This window comes from Acromyrmex echinatior, chromosome 9 (genome assembly GCF_024713525.1).
Source record: "Acromyrmex echinatior isolate Ae372 chromosome 9, ASM2471352v2, whole genome shotgun sequence".
Taxonomy (NCBI): Eukaryota; Metazoa; Arthropoda; class Insecta; order Hymenoptera; family Formicidae; genus Acromyrmex; species Acromyrmex echinatior.
In genome coordinates, this window is record NC_141860.1 from 10,865,600 (window position 1) to 10,887,732 (window position 22,133).

At 34.2% G+C, this 22,133-nt stretch overlaps 1 protein-coding gene across 7 annotated transcripts in view; it reads left to right on the top strand.

Moving 5' to 3' along the window:
* Nucleotides 1–9,917, top strand: part of pum (pumilio) — a 92,338-nt gene extending 82,421 nt beyond the window's left edge. For all 7 annotated transcript variants that reach the window (XM_087409247.1, XM_087409248.1, XM_011068187.2 and 4 more), the window contains one exon: nucleotides 15–9,917. In XM_087409247.1, the coding sequence (XP_087265373.1) occupies nucleotides 15–342 (328 nt within the window). In that variant the 3' untranslated portion in view covers nucleotides 343–9,917. The remainder of the gene's footprint in view (nucleotides 1–14) is intronic.
* Nucleotides 9,918–22,133: the final 12,216 nt, after the last annotated feature.

Consider the following 22,133-nt stretch of genomic DNA (forward strand, 5'->3'; position numbering starts at 1 on the left):
TTCTCATCGGACAGTGCACTAAACGTGATGATGAAGGATCAATATGCCAATTACGTCGTCCAAAAGATGATTGATGTTGCGGAGCCAGCGCAGCGCAAGGTGCTGATGCATAAGATCCGGCCGCATTTGGGAAGTTTACGCAAATACACCTATGGCAAGCATATTATTGTTAAATTGGAAAAGTTCTTCATGAAGACCGCTTCAGCAATGGGAGTAGGAGCGACGTCTGCTGGTACATCAACAAGCAGCGGAGGTGGCGATCTCGGCCCGATCGGACCGCCCGCGTCCGCCGCGTCTGGTCCAGTCTCGACGTCTAATCAACAATCAACGCAGGTTTTATAAACGCGCATGCACGGAATAGCCTCCCTCCGTGGAAAAAGAAAAAAGATCCACGAAGTAGGCAAGAAAAACCGCATGTCGCGTTAAATACTACCTTATCTTTTTACCTTAGCGAGATCTGTTCTACCTATCGACGGGAATCACGAATTTCAACGAATTTCCCACATGTGTTTCTTTTCTCGTTTTTGCCCCATGTCCTTCGAAGATAAGAGAAAAAGAAGCGGAAAAATAAACTGTTCTAACGATTGTTTCTCGTGAGAAATTTGTTAATGTAACGATTTTTCTTATTTTTGCAATCAAGAAGTCGACGATATTTGTACAGTAAACCAGCTTTTCTTCGGGACTCGGGCAATGCGAGATCAAATTATGGCGAAATCCGTTCTAATGAGAATCCCACGAAAAACTTCTGTAGAAACGAGGATAGATACGTTATAGCGCATTTTTCTATCGTTTGCAACATGTACCCCTACTTGGAAGAGTATCACGTAGAGATATTCGCATTACCGATCGAGCATATTGAATAGAAGTGTTGCACTATAATTTCTGATTTCTGACAAGCGATGATGTTTCTCACGATCGGCTCGAGTTTCAAGTACATTTCATGACCAATCGGTGCACATTGAGCTAAGCTATTAGCTATTGTGCCGCATAAAAATGCATTAAATTTCGTACAGATCCATAAAAAAGGATCACTCGATTATTAAATTATCGTGCAGAGCAGTTACGCTGGTTTTATTAGATACGTTACGTCCCCTCAATTCAGCACATAGAAAGGAAAAGTATGTAAGGGTTTTATTCTCTGGTAAAAGTGAATAAAATGGAGCATTACAAATGTGCGAAGCGCGATTCTCGTCAAAAATTATATTTGGCGAGAATGTTAATAACAAGCTTCTACGAGGGCGACGCGATAAAATCACGGACAGTTTTAGAGACAGTTAGGTCTTAGTGCTGCATGCATTTATATCGAATTGTACGAGGGTTGTAACACATTACACACACACACACCACACACACACACACCACACACACACACACACACACACACACACACACACACACACACACACACAGAGATAAACACACGCCGCGAATAATGTGTGACGTTCCCGATCTCGCGTATACCGGGTCGTTTTCTCTCTTTTACACGCAACTGCTCCTGCTTTAGTATTATTTTTAAACGCACGGTATGCGCCCGATCGACGAGTCAGCAGACAAGAAAATAAGATTAAAACTTGAGAAATAGAAGTTTTTTTTAGAAGTTATAGATATGTTGTTTAAATGTAGCGTAGCGTTTGACATGGGAATGAAAAAAATCAGGCATAGACCCCTGGATCTGGACCTCTGACCTGACCATCGATCTGTCCCCTTGAGACTATTAGGAACGTTCACACAAGGAGCGATTATTTCGTTATTCGATTTTTTTCTTTTCTATTTTTCCTCTTATTTTTTTTAACGTCGAAATAATCTTTAAAAAGTTTCTTGAAAATGAAAAAAAGGTTTAATTTTTTTTCCTTTTTTGTTCGCCTTGATTTTCTATGAACGTAACCTACACAGAGGGAAGTGAAAACAGATACGAAAAAGCAAAGTGAGACAACAAGATGAACTGTTCACGCTACCGCGTTCTCCTTTGTTAATTTTTTCACGTTCGTAGCTCCCGGAGTAAGGAACACGGCCTTTTCTCACTCTTTCCCTCTTTTTTTTATTTCTATCATTTCCCGTATATTCTTCTCCCGTCCCTTGAGCCCTCTTGAGATCCTCGAATTTTGTAAATTGTGATATAAATAACAAATGTGTATAGGTACAAATATCCGAAATACGCGAGGACCGATAAATTCAGTGAATATTTTATTTTCCCTTATTTCTTGACGGAGTCTGTGAATATTATGTATTATATAATAATTACTAATTATATTAAATTTATGATTTACGTTCTAAACGCTGCTGTCCCAACCGTAGTTACGCTCCCCCTCCCCCTCTAACCAAACTCATTCGATTTCACATTTTTCCGAAGTATCCAATTGTAAGATATAAACATATTTCATGGAGTTGCACTAGGCAAAAAGAAATTATATATACATACATATATAAATATAAATATATATATATATATATAGAGAGAGATATCCCTCCCTGTCCTCCCTTTTAAATAATTTGCAGCTATCATTCTTGGAACGTAAAAGACGAAAACCATTGTACATTGTATAAATGATATAAAACGCGTTCTCGAGAAACAAAAATATCAGAAGATCGTGCACAACGCATGTGTATCTATAATCCGTTCGCGCCATTTTCTCCCCATTATCTCTTCGGATATACATATATACATTCAGACACACACCACACTTTGAATATTTCAATTGTATTATAGACCGTTGGAGGACAAAGAGCGCACACTCAGCCATTTTCATTGGGATCGCGCGTACTTTATGCTACTGTGATGTAAGGATGCTCTTTTCTCAGATAAATTTTTATACATAACTTAGTATTTCTTTCTTTCGATTATCAGCCGCCCTCTCGTGTATAATGATGTGATATATTTCGTTTCGAGATAGATGATAAATATGTAGAAATCAAAGGAAAAAAAGGAAAATAAAAGAACTCACAAAACTCGCCAGCAAATTAGATTAAACGCCCGTCGCACGACTCTGTACAAAAAGAAAAAGCAAAGAAGAGGGAAGAACGTAGCAGCTTTCTTTGTAAGATATTGTAAATAACGATTTATTAACGAAATTGACAAATTCTTAAGTACCTCTTCTCTCCCTCTCTCTTTCCCTTTGTCCTCTCCCTCCCCCCCCCCTCAGCTGTCATTCTTTCCCTCTCTCTCTTTCTTTCTTTCTCTTTGTTCGAAACAAAGATTATCCTTGTCAAAATGCCGTTAAGGGGGTGGGTGACGGACAAACACGCGACGAAAGTAAACGCGGTATTTCATTGTTCGATGCCGTTTACGATGCGTAAATTTCACGAAATGCTTGACTCTCGCTTCTTCCTTGCAGCGGGTGACCCTTTCGAAAATCGCTGAGGCTGCACGTTCGCTCTATGTATCACACATATTTACACGATACTCACACACGCAGAGTGACACATGCATATGTAATTGACACGCTGTAAAGAGGCAAAAAGTACGATAGACCTCTCGTGAATATATAGACAGACATTCCAGTCGCCGCCTCATCTTCAATCGACAGGACGCCGGACCTGTAAAAACCGCTTTAAAAATAAAAAAGTAACGAATTACGTAAAACGCGAGAAACGTGTAAAACGTGCTTGTAAAAAAACTATGACAAGAAGAAAAAAAATAGTTCCTTCATCCGTAATAATGATAAATCGCGATCACGCGTTCATCTGTAAATTAAAAGTCGTTAAAGGGAAGACCACGCCTCTCATCTGTAATAGATTCCATCGATAGAACCTGACAAAATTGCGCATAAGGGAAGCAAGGTATAAATTAAGCGAGAAAAATGTTGCGAAAAAGGAAAAACGGCACGAAGCGTAAGTCGAACGCAAAATATCTCATGTCTTATCAGCTAACGTAAGATTATCGATTTATCTATCGTATTTTTAGTACTATTATCATTATATTATGATATTGTATTATTATTACTATTATTATTATGCTATCGAATATTGTTTGATTAACGGTCCTCTTTTCTCTCCCTATTTGATTATTCATTTCCGCTATTACTAATCGCGCTAGACATATGTAAATATATGTATATGCATATAAATCCGCATGTATATACATATATATACGTATGAGCACACGCATATATACATATACATATACATATACGCATGTATAAGCTCGGCACATGTAACACACATTTATAAATATGATATAACATGTTCCAAGTACACTTGTCATTAATCTTTCCGATCCACATTTCTCCTATCTCTCTCTTTTTCTCCTCCTTTTCCCATGATAAAATCTCTCGAAAATTTGGTATGAACGTTTAGGGATAGAAATCGCATTAATCTAGCAGTCTGTCGTCATATATCTACTTAAGCCTCCCTCTTGTACCAGACGAAAAAAAAGTAAAAGAATTTATCGATTTTTAATTATAAATAGTGTAAATTTTTTATATAGTGCAAAAAAAAAATGCGATATCGCTGATGAGACGCTGTCCGAGCAAATGCGTTTATTGCGTGTAAAGATATGGAGTGCGGAAAAAAAAGGAAAGGAACTTGTGACCGGTGAAATCATACGATCTTCATTCGATCTTTATCCGATCTTTATTATTTTCTGTCAACTGTACACTCTTCCTAGAAGTGAATTTTATGAATCACGTTGATCCAGACTGGGTCCAGTTTTCAAATTATGATCGACTTCGTAAAAAAAATTCGTTTCCTTTCTTTTTTTTAATGAGTGTCTAAATTGATGATGACGTTGTGTTATGTTTGTTTGTTGCTTTTGACAGCAGTCTCGAACACCGTGATTTGTAAATTCGATCTAACTTTCATCTGCGAAAGAGAAGCAAAGAGAGAAGCGATTTATCCCAATTTTTCCGCATAAATTCTGGGACGTCTTTGCTGCTCTTTTGGTGTGATGATATGCGGAGATTTTTGCGAAACGAGAGCACTTTAGAGCATCGCACTCCCATAATGGCGCATCTCCGAGAGTGAAGGTATATCTGAGTGAAAAAAACAGAAAAATTGTATCCATGAAATATCGCCGTATTATACAACGAACTTTCAGTTGATGTTCACCAATATGAAAAACCAGTAAAAAGAAGAATTACGGGAAGGACAAATTTTATGAATCTTACAATTTTTCGTCACTCTTTGTGTTAAAACACGGATGATAAATCTAATTATTTAGAGATTTATTGAATGTGTGTTTAAATCTATGTATTTGAAGTTATATTTTTAAATATTGCAAAATATTTTGAGTTTCATAATCCTCAACTTTTTGACAATAATACTAATTTTTTCGATACTTACACGATATTTTTTTTTTTTAATGAAATATTGAATTCGTTGTATATATGACAATATTGCATAAAAAGCTGCAGCATTGCCGTGACCAAACTATTATGTAAAATCATTCTGTTTCTTCGAACATTTGTACTTCTGGATAAACTTTCTTCTTTCTGCTATTTCTCCTTCCTTTTTCTTCCCATTCCTTCTCTCTCTCTCTCTCTCTCTCTCTCTCTCTCTTTCTCTCTCTCTCTCTCTCTCTTTCTCTCTCTCTCTCTCTCTCTCTCTCTCTCTCTCTCTCTGTCTGTCTGTCTGTCTTTCTCTTCTTTCTGCTCTATTCTTTGAGAATCGACTTGCAAAACGACCGGAAGACCCTTTCTCACCGGGACATTTAAAACGTTAAGTATAAGCAGATTAAGCAACCCTATAAATATTGATTATACATATATATAAATATATGTATACATATATATATCTGTATATGTATATCTAAGCCTTATCGGTATGATATATATATGTAATAAGTACTATTTAAATATTGTAACAATTGTATATGATTTTAATACTACACGCTAATTGTATCATATATATATGAAGGATCTGCGACCTCCCACTTTGCAGACATATACAGACAAACATGCAAGTACATAAACAGCAGGCGCACACGCACGCGCACACATACACACACACACACACACACATACGTTACATACAGGGCACATCGTACACACATAGACGACCACAAACGCTTAACACACAGACATGTACACACGGTACCACATACACGCATATACTTGCAAAAGACGATTGTGCAATTTTAAAACAGAAAGAAGTCGACACGCGGACATTCTTCGATTGCCCATGTATTCACTTCATGCCCACCGGATTCAACTGCCACGGCGCTGGTATATGAACAGTTGTTTGTTCGAATGAAGGGCCTCTCCGGCCCTTTCTGGAATATCATCGGCCTTAAGGGAAAGCTTGTTGACAAAAATTATTTCCTAAAATTTCAATTATAAATTTAATTCCTAAAACTTCAACATCAGAAATTTTGTCTTTCTGTCGTTGCGTATCTTACATTTTTTCGACTGGCATAATTGTCGTCTAATTGATTTTTTTATAAAATATATAATGGAAGAGACGTAATAGAATTGCTCAAGAATCAGTTTTTGTTTCGATTGTATCTGATCTATAAAGACAAACTTGCAAAGACCTTAGGATATTGGTCTATCCCTCGCTCCGTGAACGAATATCCGTTTAGAGAGGGACAGATGCTTTTGGAGCTTCCGCCTTGAGACCGACGATACATAAAACCGCAATGAGGGATAAGCAAGCGAACATCAGCGGGAATGGTGCGCCCTGATATTAAGACTGATGTACAGTAGCGCGCTATTCTCATCATTTCACGAGTCATGCTCCTCCACCGCTCTTCTCTCCCTACGCCGAGACATCACTCGCCTCACACACTCGCGAATAACACGAACACAACAATACGGAATCGCAGGGCTAAACTAAGTATATATATATTTCGTATATATACCAAAAAAGAACATATATATTGAATATATATATAAATATCTCGTATATATTTGTCTGATATATGTCATATATGTAACGCGTAACACTGTTCGTATCAATCACCGGCTCCTATAAGAGTGCGACCCAAAAACATGGCGTTATCCCGCGAAAAAAACGCGGGATATTTCGAAAAAAAAAAAAATTATCTTTGAAACGATCGGAAATGCCGGTATTATGAAATTTCGTAATTTGAATCGAATTTGCTTCGCGTAAAAAATACTTCGACATCAGCAAAGGGACTTTCGCCGAGAGGAATATCTCGTGCAGGACGTACGACGATATACGAGCCGGTGGTACTGTCTGAGACACACACGATAGATGCAGAGGGAAATAAAAGAAAAAAATCAGTCGCAAGAAGTGTATTCCATGTTAGAACATAATTAGATAAGTGGGACGGACAGACATACGGATTTAAAAGAGAAAAAAAACGCAAGATCACATAACTTGTATATTAGTGTATAGAACGTAGAAGACGATGAAATAGCCATTGAAGAAAAAAAAAAAGAATCATTTTCGACAATGTTTTTTACAAACAGGCAGAACAGTGCAAGTAGATTAAACAAAAGAAATAAAAAAAAAAGAGAGAAAAATGTCATTGTACCATTAAAAGCGAGAAAAGAAAGGAAGGAAGAAGGAACATGCGCGCGAGAGAGAGCATTCATTTCCGAGGCAATCTCATCAGATGCGTTAAACAGAATGGGCGAAGTCTACGTTATTCCGCTACTTTACAAAAGCCACGAGCAAATTACGCGTACACAAAAAAAACTTTAGATTCGTTTGATGGGAAACACAATAGGGCTCGACTACACTCACAGAATCTCCGAAACACGTTTTAACGAACATATTATTTGAGAATGACAAAGAAAATGCTATTGTTATTTTATGTTTAAGGAATGTTTCTTTTCAATTTTGTTTCTCATTCTGTCCCTGTTTGATTTACACTTCGCTTTACTTTGAAACAAAGTTGTTAATCATTCTTAGCGCGATGATTCGCCACGTGATTATATATAATAATCACTTATCACGCCTTTATGCAATTGTAATCTGTTTGTAATCATCTCTGAGAATGTATATAGAATTAAACAGAAATGGAGAAATATTAAGCAGTATTGAATGTGAATATCTCATTTGAAATTACATCATCAATGACTTAGCTAGTTCACGTGATATATCAATAGCAATTTTAGTTTGAGTATTTTTTTAACATCAATTTTAATTTAATGTTTTACATTAAAATTCATTACGAGTAAGGTCGCAGTATTTAAAAATGCATTGCGATACAAAAAAGTTTCAATTTTCCGGGAATCTAATTGTCAAGTTGTTCAATCGAGCTTATAAAAATCGCAGTTGAGAGGTCAGATTTCGTTGTATAAAAGCGTGAATTCTATTCGGATTTCTTTTCTATGTGGATTTATTTCTGGAATAAACCTGAATGGAAATTTACAATTTTAACTGTCGCTTTTAATGTCTTATTATTAAGTGTCAGTTTTTTTCAGACGCATAGCATCGGCTCGTAATATTGAATATGTTTATTCAATATTATGAGCCGAAAAAATTTCTCGATATTTATAACTTCGCGTCGGTTTCCATCGCAGTTATTAAGAGTTGCTTTCTTTATTTTCGTAATAATCGGCTGCGAATCCTTTGCATACGTTGTCATGAATCGTTAATAAACCGATTTCGTTCGTTTTGTTTTACGATTATCCATCGACTCGAACGTTTTATCATACATTTGCGTTTCGATCTCATTCCTTTTAGCAATTTAATTGTCTATTGCAAAACTTTTTCCACGCAGAAGCGAACATCCCTCTAATTTTAATTGATTTAATTTATTTTTCTCTCTCTCTCTCTCTCTCTCTCTCGCCCTCTCGTGTTAAAAAAAATGTTGCGACAATGTAACTGCATTTTATACACTTATACACACACACACACACACACACACACACACAGAAAACACTGAGGATTTAGACATCTATCGAGTTATTATCTTAGAACTGTCTCGGTAGCGGTCCGCCGCGCATTGAAATAATGAAGTAAATAAAGTTATAAATAATCAATTAAGAAAGGTTATACATATACTTGATTATAGCGATAAATACTATTTGTTCTCTGCAAATGGCTACGTATTACGACTAAGTAGATGCAGTGATTATTGTATTGATTAATCGTTTACAAATAATTACACACATGTATTGCTTTCGTCTTGCTTGAGTTTTGTTTCTTTTTTATACGCAGCGGAAAATATCTATCTACTTTTAGATCTTATTTATTGTCATATCTCTCTCTCTTTCTCTCTCTCTCCGCCACATTTTATAAATTTGATACAAATTACACGTAGGGCGATCTACATTGCTAGCGGGAGGTCGAGGAGGTCGCGATTTCCCCGTATTGCGAAAGTGAGTTTTTCATATTTCCCATTTCGATGTATTGGACGTATATACGTATACATAGATACGAAAATGTAATTCCGAATTTCATGGAAATTTCTCTGAGGATCTACCTCCTAGCGATACGATGCAGACAGCCATACTGGTAGTTTGTATTGATACTAAATAGCATTTTTCACTCATTAAGTAGGCATATCCACACACACACACACACACACACACCCCCACATACACACACACACACAAAAGCACCTATTCACATCCCCCCACATATATCAAGATCATACACATGCCGAGAGAAAAAGGAAAGGAAACACATGACACTCTCTATACACATTTAACGAGATAAAAAAGTGGATAATGGATTAACGGTATTCTAAATGTAACATGTATATGATGGCTGTACAAATGTAACATTTTTTTCCATTATGTATGATGATAATGATAATGGTGAAAAAAAGGGAAGATTTGATGCAAAAAAATGTAATTGAACAAAAAAAAATGGAAAAGAAATCGTGTGTGCGCGTCGATTGATGTGAACGCCGACGTTTCGAAAGCGATAAAGTCAATTCGTCGGCGCACCCGTGCGCGCGCGCGCGCGAGTGATTTACCAATAAAACTACTATTACTTTTAATTAATTATGAAATACCATTTCTGTAATAACATTATGATATAAAACCATACATTGAATGGCAAAAGTATGTGAGTTTTATTCCTATTCCCCATTATCTTATATTGACGTCGTTTGAAATATCAATACTATATTTTGTGTGTGGCTGCGCGAGCGCGTGCGTGTGCGTGTGCGCGCGTGTGTAGGGCGTTTCTGTCAAAAAGGATCTTATCCATTTCAATTTTTGAGATAAAATGCTCTAAAAAAAGGCTTAAAATTTTTGTTGAAGCGACCATTTTTCGATGCCGTATGGTGTTTTTGAAAGTTCAAAATGATGGATCCAGAGTTGCGACCAGAATAGAAGTTATTTAAAAAATTAAATACGCATGCAACTAGAAGATTGAAAGTTTTGAATGATTAAATTGGGTCTCCAGTTAAAATTTTTTACTAAAAAAGAATTCGAGTACTATTTTTTTTTTAAAGTTTGAGCATTAAAGATTCGTGTTATAGTATGCAGAAATATATAATTATAGTTTATTATTATTTAAAATTCATAAAGTTTAATGCGCTAGATATATTCGATGTGTTACAGAATGATACAGAAATTATTTCTTCGGAAATAAAGTTTTATTATAATATTTTCTTGAGATATTAAGATTTTATAAAATTTTTACTTTTCTGTTTCTTTTATTCTGCTTTTGCGAAATTCTACGTTTCGTTTGTAGGTTGGTATGAGAATGGGAAGTAACAGGATTATAAAATAAAGAAGTCAGATAGGAGTATTGGTTGAATGAACGCAAATAGATTTAACGATGATATAATAAACATTCCAGTGAGATTTGTAAGATTTCTTTATTAAATATATAGCAAGTGTTGTTTAGACATGTGAACAATATAACAAATGACTGTCATTAATGCATAGTATTACATCTTTTTTTTACAAATATTTATTTGTATGATACATTTTTGTCATAGTCAAAAAACTGAAAAACGATAATTATTATTAATAAAATAGTTGTGTAATATTGCAAATTCATAAAAATCTTGTCCTTATAAATCTGTTTAAGTGTAATGGATTTCCAAGTATAAAACACATATTTATGTCCATATTCTTATGCGCATATTTCTTACCTAATAATAATAATATTTTATTGGTAATATGTAAAGATATTAATCTATTATTTGTGTTAAACTTGTCATATGTATCAAACAAAGGTCTGATCACCCTGATTTAAAAAAAAAATCGACTCTTAGTGAAAATTTTTCTCAGAATTTTTCATATAATTTTTCAGAATTTCTATATAATTTTATAACTTTCTCACATTTTTTATACGAATTGGAATATTTTTCAGAAAATCTACATCTTTTCTCAGAATTTTTCATATATATTAATTATAAAATATCATAAGATTTCTAAAATTTTTTGTAATTTCTGATGAAATGTTGTAAAATCTAATAAATTTAAAAATATTTTTTAAAAATTATATAGGATGAAAAATTTCAGAACATTTCAGAGTCTACTTGTATGAAAAATTCTGAGAGAAGATGTAAACTTTCCGAATATTTTTTGAGTATTTCTGAAAAATGTTCCAATTCGTATAAAAATTATAAGAAAAATTTTCGCCAAAGTTTTTTCTATTTTTTTAAACTTTGAACTTTTAAGAATATAGTGTTAGCATAGCAGATTAAAGATAAGAGCATTTTATTTGAAAAAAGTCATTTTGAATCTGCTTTTGCGTTCTTTTCGAAATCATGTTTCAAGATAAGTAAACTTTTTTTCAAAACTAATATCCGATTGACTTCATTTCTGGCAGAAATATTTTTAATTATCTATCAGTATATGATTTTTTCAATTGTTAATCCATTTACTTATAACAAATATTTTAAGTACATATTTTAAGGTCAAAAAGTTTTCTTTTTCCAAATCAATTATTTTCCATATTTTTCAACAGAAAAAATTCCTACACTACACGATAGATATTACATCTTTTTAAGAAAATATTTTACTTTAGATTTGAGATCATCTCTGCCCGAAGTCTTACACTTACCGTCTTATCTCGTGACGAAAGTGCTCTCTCTCTCTCTCTCTCTCTCTCTCTTTGTGGAAATTGTTCCACAGTTTTAACTTTTTAATCAATTTCTTTAAAAATTTGCAAATTTGTAATTTATTACAAATTTACAAATTTTATATTAAATATTGTTTACTATATTCATAAAATATTAATTAATTCTACGCAGTAACTATATAACTTTTACAAAAATCTTAAATTTATGCTTATTTTAGAGTCAGGATGGTTAGACCCCAGAAAATAGATTTTTGAAAAATCTATTAGAAATTACATTTCGTATAAAAACTATCTTAATGTCTTACAAGTACTTAAAAATAATAGTTGGATTTCTAATAATCTTTATCATTTTTTTAATGCTTATGTACGTATAATACATCGTAAAAAGTACATTTGTAATTTGATGTAAAAAATATAAATGTCATGATAAATCAAAATAAATAAATATTAGGTATCGGAAAAAATTTGTGGAAAAGATTTGTGTGCAGATTTTTTAGATAAAAATTTAATATTTTATGGAAATCAAATGAATGAAAAAAAAAAATCTCTTTCTAACTATAGATTCATCACAGTACTTGGAGTACTTGTGCGATGTCTGCACATCTTGTGAGCTTGAACGCATATATATTCATGTCATCATCTTCAACACAGATGGATGTTTCTAAATCTTCTATACATACACTACAAATGCGGTTTGCTGCACTTGTTGATCAGGTTTCTTTTCTCAAATTTAAACTTATATAGTAGAACATGAAAGTATGAATTTTTAACTTTTTGCTCTCTATCTTTAACATCATACAAACAATGAAATATTATAACAATAATTGAGAACTGCGCATCATGTATACCGATATACGACATAAATTTCTACTGATATCTACTTCATACATTACGAACTTTATATATTGTATTTAGTGATTCTATTATGAAAAAAAACCGCATGAACTTTTTCCGGTACCTAATAAACTTTCAAATATAACTTTAAAATACTTTTGAAATTTCATGGGAATATTCTATATAGAGGACAAGCGTTTTGCAAGTTATTTCCATGTCCAAATACATTATTATTAGAATGTCAATACGATAAAGGAGAAAAATCTAATTGACCTGCTGAATCGGCACTATCGGATATTTCTTCTCTCAGATATCATCTATTTTCCTAATGATCTCGTTACTGAAATGTTTCTTCTACAAATAAAAAAAAATTGAATAAAAATAAAGACGTCATATCATGCTTTCAATCGGCAAAGGCAACAATAAACATGAATATTTAGATTATAAGAAAAAAATAAAAGTTCCTCTTAGAATTAACATACAAAAAATTTGGCAAAAATCCAACAAATACAATCGCATAGAACATTAATTTTCTAGAGAAAAAAAAGGTAATATTTCTATAGTAAAATTAAATTAACATTAATTAGATTAAAGTATTATTGAAATTTGTCCAGAATTTGTAAAAATATGTAACTGTCAAGGCAGACAAATGCTGACTGAAGAAAAATAAAAGACTGAAAATAGTCTTGACAAAGTTTCTATTGCAAAGTCAGATTTTGTTTATAATCAGTAAACATATATATATACATGTCTCATGGAAGTCCTTCATATCTGTTTGAAGACTGTTTATTTCTTGATATTTAACATCTCCAAAATTAAATTATTATAACGTGGTTCTTCATTTAGGATTTGGATGTTATTCCAATAAATAAATAATTTAAAATTTTTAAAGAAAAGGGCATATCGTCCCCCGCGAATATAAATATATGCCCTCTGAGAGGACTCGTCGTAGTACAAATCCAATCTCGATCTAGCTCGATTAAACCGTGTAAATTCTTAATTCGGAGTTCTCGTGATCGGCGAAATGTAAGGAGACTTTCTGAGATGATCAAATTGAGGTATCCTGCCCACCTGGAGAAACATCACCTTCGAGGCTTCACTACTAGTAGCTCTTCACCTGACCCAATTTCCCGAGACTTTCAACCGTTTTCCAAGAAATTATCGCAGAAATAGTGAGTAACTAATCTTTCAACCGTTTGAAAACATTTAAACATTTATTTATTGAAGAGACCATCTAAGACATTTCTTGCCTTTCATCTCTATTGCAAAATCTATAGAAATTTTTGAGATATTCCCACTCTTGACATAATTCCCTTTCCTTTCGTATTTACTTGAAGCGGTAAAACGCTTCGAGTAATTCACTCTTGCTTTCCATGTTTACTTGATAAAACGTTTCGAGTAAGATATCTTTCTTTCTATTCCTGTAATTACTTGAAGTGGTAAAACGCTTTGAGTAGTTTATTTTTCTCTCTATTCCTGTAATTACTTGAAGCGGTCAAACGTGAGTAACAACTCGAGTAAGTCACGTTCCTTCTCTCTTCCGTAATTACTCGAAGAGGTAAAGCGCTTGAGTAATTCACTACTCTCTCTCTTTCTCTCTCTCTCTCTCTCTCTCTCTCTCTCTCCCCCTCTCTCTCTTGTGATTACTTGAAGCTGTAAGATGCTTTGAGTAATTCTCATTTTCCCATTTCTTTTTCCAGCCATATTCATCTGCTTCCCATGTAAACGCTCCCTACTTATTTCAATACCGTGACCCTTACATAAAAAAAATTTCTAACTTAGATGGACAAACGTAAACGGTATCGTGCGGACCAGGGTACCTAAAAGGGCAAAGATCGAGGTTCTATGCAACAGAAACATACTCATCATCATATATCAGGGTTCAGTCAGAAATCTTAATTACCGAAGAGACCGCCAATTGCGAAGGGCCTATAAACGGATTCAATATCAAAATAGGCCTTCTGATTCAGGAATCCTCATCTAGCCCAAAGATTGAGAATCAATTCAATACAGTTCCAATTTTTCTAGAACCTTCCCCACTGGATTTCCCTCCCATTTCCTATTCCCTCCGGAAGACACTGGTCCTACAATGAGATATTTCAATCTCTGGAATATCTTATCGAATCAATAAAACAATTCTCTTCTTCTTTAAAACACACTCACACACACACACACACACACACAATCATAAATTTTTGCTTGTTTAATTCCAGGTCCAAACTAATGTAAAATGCGATACATCTACACATACAGCCACTAATTCATATTGTTAATAAAATTTTGTAATTAATATTAAATATAAATGATCATCTTTCTAATGTAACTTAGATTTAATTATTTTGTGAATAAATGTAAATTTTTTTATATTCTAAATAAAGATCCTTCTAGCTTCAATTTATTTTTAAACCACCACTCATAGCCCATTTTCTTTAATAGCACATATCTCTCTGAGATAACACGAGGTCCAGTCCCGAGTCAAAAGGATTGTTCTTTGACTCAAAAGTAGGACCGACGTTTGGAACAGGTATCATAGCACCCTTTCGGGACGTTGATCTATTTTCCAAAAAGGTGCGTACTACTCACAGTTGTTCGCCTCTGTGCATATAAATGCAGAGATTGAGTCTAACCGTCCTTCCATACCCTCTCCATTCTCCCTCATTGTTTATTTGACCAAATTTTCAAGGGGTTGGATGTAACAACAATGTGAAAGTTATGCGATAAACTACGCTTATCCTTTGACACAACTACTCCACTATCAATACTTTCGGCGCCACACGCTAAAATACACACCCGTTATCAATCATCGAGGAGAAAGCACAAGACAAAGATTAATGTCACCTTTAGAAATTGTTACCTACCTTCATAATTCTAATATCAATACCTTCACCAACCAATAGTTTATATCCAAGATATTACTGAAATGTTACACTGACGCACTTACAATATCTACACTTTCATCGACCACGCCGAAATACGTTAGCGGCATCCGTTATCATGAAGAAAGCACTCGTCAAATATTAATGCAACCTACAAAAAATGGACGTCCAACTATGAACTTGACAACCAATGGAATTATATTTCGAAATACATGGAAAACACTCCCCAGATATTATTGAAAAAAATGTTATCCCTTGACACAATTCCAACATTAATACCTTCGACGCCCAATGTCGAAATACATTCCCATTACCCATCACCGAGGAATCTTCTTGAAGATTAACTCATATAAACCTGCAAAACGATCAAGCTGTGTTAAAACACAAAAGATGTTTTGATAAACACTCCCCTGAGTATATAAATCTTCATTTAGGCGGGAAACGATCTACCATTTCCAAGATGTTTTAATATTAAACATGATTAATAACATTTTCTTTAGACTTTTATTAAAACGTTCATATTCAAGTATTTAATAAAAAACATACTCTATAATTCTGTCAAGTTTCATTGAAATTGGTGACAACCATTTCGGAACTTCCCCTTGTTAAAACTTGTAAAGAATTGCGAACATACATATTTTATTATTCCCGGATCTAATTTTGACGCTTCTCTTACATAATTAATTGATACATTATTATCTCGTTTCTCAAATACTATCTTCATTGTATATGTAATATGAGAGTCCAGTTGGAAATTCCAGTTGGAAAAAAACGGAAATCCCTCGCCAAGTAGCTGGACAACCCAGATATCCTAGATATTAAGAAAATATTATTTAAAAAATGTTAACCCCTGACACAATTCCAACATCAAAACCTTAGACGTCCCATGCATAAATATGTTAGCGACATTCGTCATCACGAAGAAAGCACTCGTTAAATATTAATGCTATCTACAGAAAATGGACGTCCAACTATGAAGTAACAATCAATGTAACTATATTTCGAAATACATGGAAAACACTCCCCAGATATTATTGAAAAAATGTTACCCCTTGACACAACTCCAACATCAATACCTTCGGCGCCCAATCAAAATACATTCCCATTACTCATCACCGAGGAATCTTCTTGAAGATTAACTCGTATAGACCTGCAAAACGATCAAGGTGTGTTAAAACACAAAAGATGTTTCGATAAACACTCCTCTGAGTATATAAATCTTCATTTAGGCGGAGACGATCTATCATTTCCAAGATGTTTTAATATTAAACATGATTGATTAATAGTATTTTCTTTAGATTTTTATTAAAACGTTCATATTCAAGTATTTAATAAAAACATATTCTACAATTCTGTCAAGTTTCACTGAAATTAGTGACAATCACTTCGGAGCCTCCCCTTGTTAAAACTTGTAAAGAATTGCGAAGATATATATTTTATTATTCCCGGATCTAACTTTGACGCTTCTCTTACATAATTAATTGATACATTATTATCTCCCGTTTCTCAAATATTATCTTCATTGTATACGTAATATGAGAGAATTTTTTTTCCAGTTGGAAGTTCCCAAAAACAAATGGAAATTGCTCGTCAAGAAACTGAATGATCCAGATATCTAAGATATTAAAAAAAGATTACTTTAAAAATGTTAACCTCTGACACAATTCCAACAGCAAAACCTTAGGCATCCCATGCCTAAACATGTTAGCGACATCCGTCATCACGAAGAAAGCAACCGTCAAATATTATGCCACCTACAGAAAATGGACGTCCAACTATGAAATAACAATCAATGGAATATATTTCGATATACATGAAAAACACTCCTCAAATAGATATTATTGAAAAAATGTTATCCTCTGACCTTCAATATTTTCGGCACCTTCGGCGCTCCACGCTTAAATACGTTAGATATTCGACATCACGGAGAAAGCATTGAAAAATATTAATGTTATTTTCAGAAATTGAAGGTCAATCCAAGTATTTGCAACCAATAATCTTGTATACAGTCTTCTGTACTTGAATTCTGACCTCTGTTGAGTGCCTACTTCTGGCACCCGTTATTATGATACCTTCCCGTGACATCAAACTTCTAAATTCAAGTACAGAAGACGTTTTCCTACCACAAAGTTTCACAACGCCAGCTTGTTTCCAAACGACGTCTAGAAACGCGACCTTCCAGCCATCTAATTAAAACTTATAAAAAATTTAATTTATTGCAAGTAATTAGACAAACAGAAAATCAAGTTGAGAACGAAATTAGAAACTCTTTTGATTCCACTAGTTCCATTTCTCGGCCAGAATTGATTTCATCTCCTCTCGAAATTTCTTACTCTCCAACCTTAAACCCAGATAGTACCACACATGTCAATATTCCATCAACTTCCCCTGAATCTTCTCCGAGTGACCTTCATCTCACATAATTCATTATTCCAGTTAATCATCCACTTTCGAAGCATACGAAAATAATCTTTTGTTTCTTCCTTCAATAGATAAACAAATAATATCTCTTACCCATCGATCTCTAATTCAAATGATTTAGAAGAATTATTTCTTCATATTTAAAATCTACTATTTCCTTACAGTGTCAAATATTCATAGCTTTCTAGATTCTCCCTTTATCGATAAATTATAATCCTAGACCCTGATACCCAAGAACTTTCAGAAATTTTGCGTTAATATACGTACGTATGATGAACCTACTACCATTGAAAAATGTGAAAAGTTGTATATGTTTTTTGAAGCGTCCCCATAGAGATAGTACTCGATAGACGTTATCATCTCATTTTCACCCTAGTAATCATCCAATAAGGAAGCTTTTGTGACCGAAAAGTAGAGATATTCAATTCGGTGAATTTGACCATCAATTACCTCATGGCCATAAAGGAGATCTCAAAGTTCGTCCAGCCAATCTCCTTCGTCATGGAATATTTCCATGTATATTTAATGTATAAAATCAATATATTAATAATTCAATATACAATATAAATACTCCTCTAATAATATTGAAAAAGTTAATATTATTCTCTGACACAATTCTAATACCTTCGGTGCCCCATGCAACTCGTATGCAGATACGACATGTAATGACATAACGTGGCCACATTGAGGGATTAACTATGGAATGACATAGTATCGAGTTGGTATAATAACCGACGAGGAGACAAGAGACATAGAGATAATGTCGTCGCTTTTATAAAATGTCAAATAAAAGCCAATTGCTCAGTTGTATAAGCTGCATTCCATTTAAAAAACATGTTGCAACTTTTTAGACTAACGCTTCAGCCCTATGAAGGCGAGATCGGAGAACGATCCAGTCAATGATTAGCATACCGAGATTTGGACTCTGATAATTATTGAACTGTCTCACATACATGTTGTATCCAAACGTACTGATACGTAATAATTTGACTCGTGAACCATCACTTTCCTTTAAAAAGCTCTGTATTTGCGCGTACGTGCATTTGTGTCTATACGTATACTTAGGGGAACACACCCTATATTTCTGTTTTCCCTATAATTCAAGTTTCATTGAAATTTGTTACAACCACTTCGGAGCCTGTCACTGTTAAAACTTGTAAAGAATTGCGAAGATATGTGTGTTATTATTCCAGGATCTAACTTTGACGCTTCTTTTATATAATTAATTGATATAATATTATCTCGTTTTTCAAATACTATATTCATTCTATACGTAATATGAGAGACCAGTTGGATGTTCCACAGAGGAATAGAAATTGTTCCCCAAAACCTGGATGACCGAGATATGCAAGATATTATTAAGAAAACGTTACATCCTGACACAATTCCGTCTACATCTTCCTCCGTTTAAATACATTAGCAGCATCTTTCATCACGGAGAAAGCACTCGGCAAATACTAATATCACCTACAAAAAATGGACATCCACCTGTGAAGTGATAACCAATGGAACTATTTATATTTTGATATATTAGGTGTTGGAATTAATTCGTAGCGTTTTACAAGAGATGGCACAAGCAGTACACTATTTCGTTGTTACCTATAGTTCTGTATACATTGTAAACATCTATCATAGGACGTCATTTGCCGTACATAACCTTTCTTGAAATCATAAATAACAATACTGTATAATTCATTGAATATGTCAAAATTTGTGCCAGATAAAGTGTTTTTGCGGGGAGTTTTGCTTCATTACTTTAATATGAACAAAAGTGCAGCTGAAGCTCATCGTATTTTAGTGGATGTGTATAGTGAACATGCTCTGGCTGAGCAAACGTGTAGGAAGTGGTTTGCACGTTTTAAAGCTGGTGATTTCGACTTGGATGACAAGGAGCGACCTGGTCAGCCGAAAAAATTTGAAGATAACGATTTGCAGGCACTGCTCAATGAAAACTCATGTCAAACACTTAAAGAATTATCTACGTCATTGGAAGTTGACTTCTCAACAATAGGAAAACGTCTTAAAAGTTTGGGCATGATCCAGAAGGAAGGACATTGGGTCCCATATGAATTGAAACCAAGGGATATTGAGAGACGTTTTCTCACGTGCGAACTGCTGCTTCAACGGCAGAAAAGAAAAGGTTTTTTGCATCGGATTGTTACCGGTGACGAAAAGTGGATCCATTATGACAATCCAAAGCGCAGAAAGTCATGGGTTAAGCCCGGCGAACCATCAACATCAGTGGCAAAGCCCAATATCCATGGCTCAAAGCTCCTGCTCTGTATTTGGTGGGATCAGAAGGGTGTCATATACTACGAACTGCTAAAACCGCATGAAACCGTTACTGGAGATCTCTACCGACGGCAACTGATGCGCTTGAGCCGTGCATTGAAGCAAAAACGGTCGGAATACTTCGAAAGACACGATAAAGTCATCTTGCTGCACGACAATGCTCGCCCACACGTTGCAAAACCGGTAAAAACATACCTGGAAACACTTAAATGGGAAGTGCTACCGCACCCGCCGTATTCTCCTGATATTGCACCTAGCGACTACCACTTGTTTCGATCATTAGCTCATAGCTTGTGCGAGCAGAAGTTCACATCTTACGAAGATTGTACAAAATGGTTCGATTCCTGGATTTCTAAAGATGAACAGTTCTTCCGACGCGGTATTCATTCACTGCCCGAAAGATGGTCAAAAGTAGTAGAAAGTGATGGGAAGTACTTTCATTAATGTATTTTTTAATGCTCATGTGAAATAAATAACATTCTTTCATTAAAAAAACGCTACGAATTAATTCCAACACCTAATACATGAAAAATACTCCCCAGATATTATTGAAAAAATGTTATCCCCTGACACAACTTCAACACCTTCGGCACCTTCGACGCTCCACGCTTAAATACGTTAGCGATATCACGGAGAATGCACTCGGAAAATATTAATATTACCTTCAGAAATTGAAGGTCAACCCAAGTATTTGGAACCAATGAATGTGTATACAGTCTTCTGTATACAGAATTCTGACCTCCACTCCGCTGAGTGCCTACTCCACTCGTTATTATGATTCCATTCTCTTTGTAAAGAATTAAGAAATATATTATAAAAATTAAATCTGCTTTATATAGTAGATAAAAGAAACATAAAAAGCACTATGTAAATATGCACAATAAATGTTGCATATATAAATTCCTTATTTTTTAATTAAATTAATCGCTTTTATGTATATTTTATATTAATACTTTCCATTATTAAACAGTTGAGGTATATATTTTGTGTAAAAGTTTTAAAATAATAACTATAGAATTTCATATAATTATTACTTTAATTTATTTAAACTTTTACATGTATAAAAAATTTTTTTATATGAAATTCAATCCATTTTTATGGATTTCAAATACAGATTCGGATGGATTGAAAACTTTCAGAGAACTTTTCCAGAGAACGATCCAGCAGATGATTAACACACCAAGATCTGGACTCTGATAATTAATGAACTTTTTCACATATATGTTGTACCCAAACGTATTTATACGTAATAACTTGAGTCATGAAACAACACTTTCCTTTTAAAAGTTGTTTGCGTACATGCATTTGTATTTGTATGTATACTCAGGGGAACACACCCTATATTTCTGTTTTCCCTATAATTCAAGTTTCATTGAAATTGATGACAACCACTTCGGAGCCTGCCCTTGTTAAAACTTATAAAGAATTGCGAAGATACGTTTATTATTCCAGAATCTAACTTTGACGCTTCTTTTATATAATTAATTGATATAATATTATCTCGTTTTTCAAATACTATATTCATTATATACGTAATACGAGAGACCAGTTGGATGTTCTACAGAGGAACCGAAATTGCTCGCCAAAAGCTGAACGACCGAGATATCCAAGATATTATTAAGAATATGTTACACTCTGATACAATTCCAACATCTATGACACCTTCGGCGTCCCCCGTTTAAATACATTAGCAGCATCTTTCATCACGGAGAAAGCACACGGCAACTATTAATGCCACCTATAGAAAATGTATATCCAACTATGAAGTGACAACCAATGGAACTATACTTCGATATACATGAAAAACACTCCCCA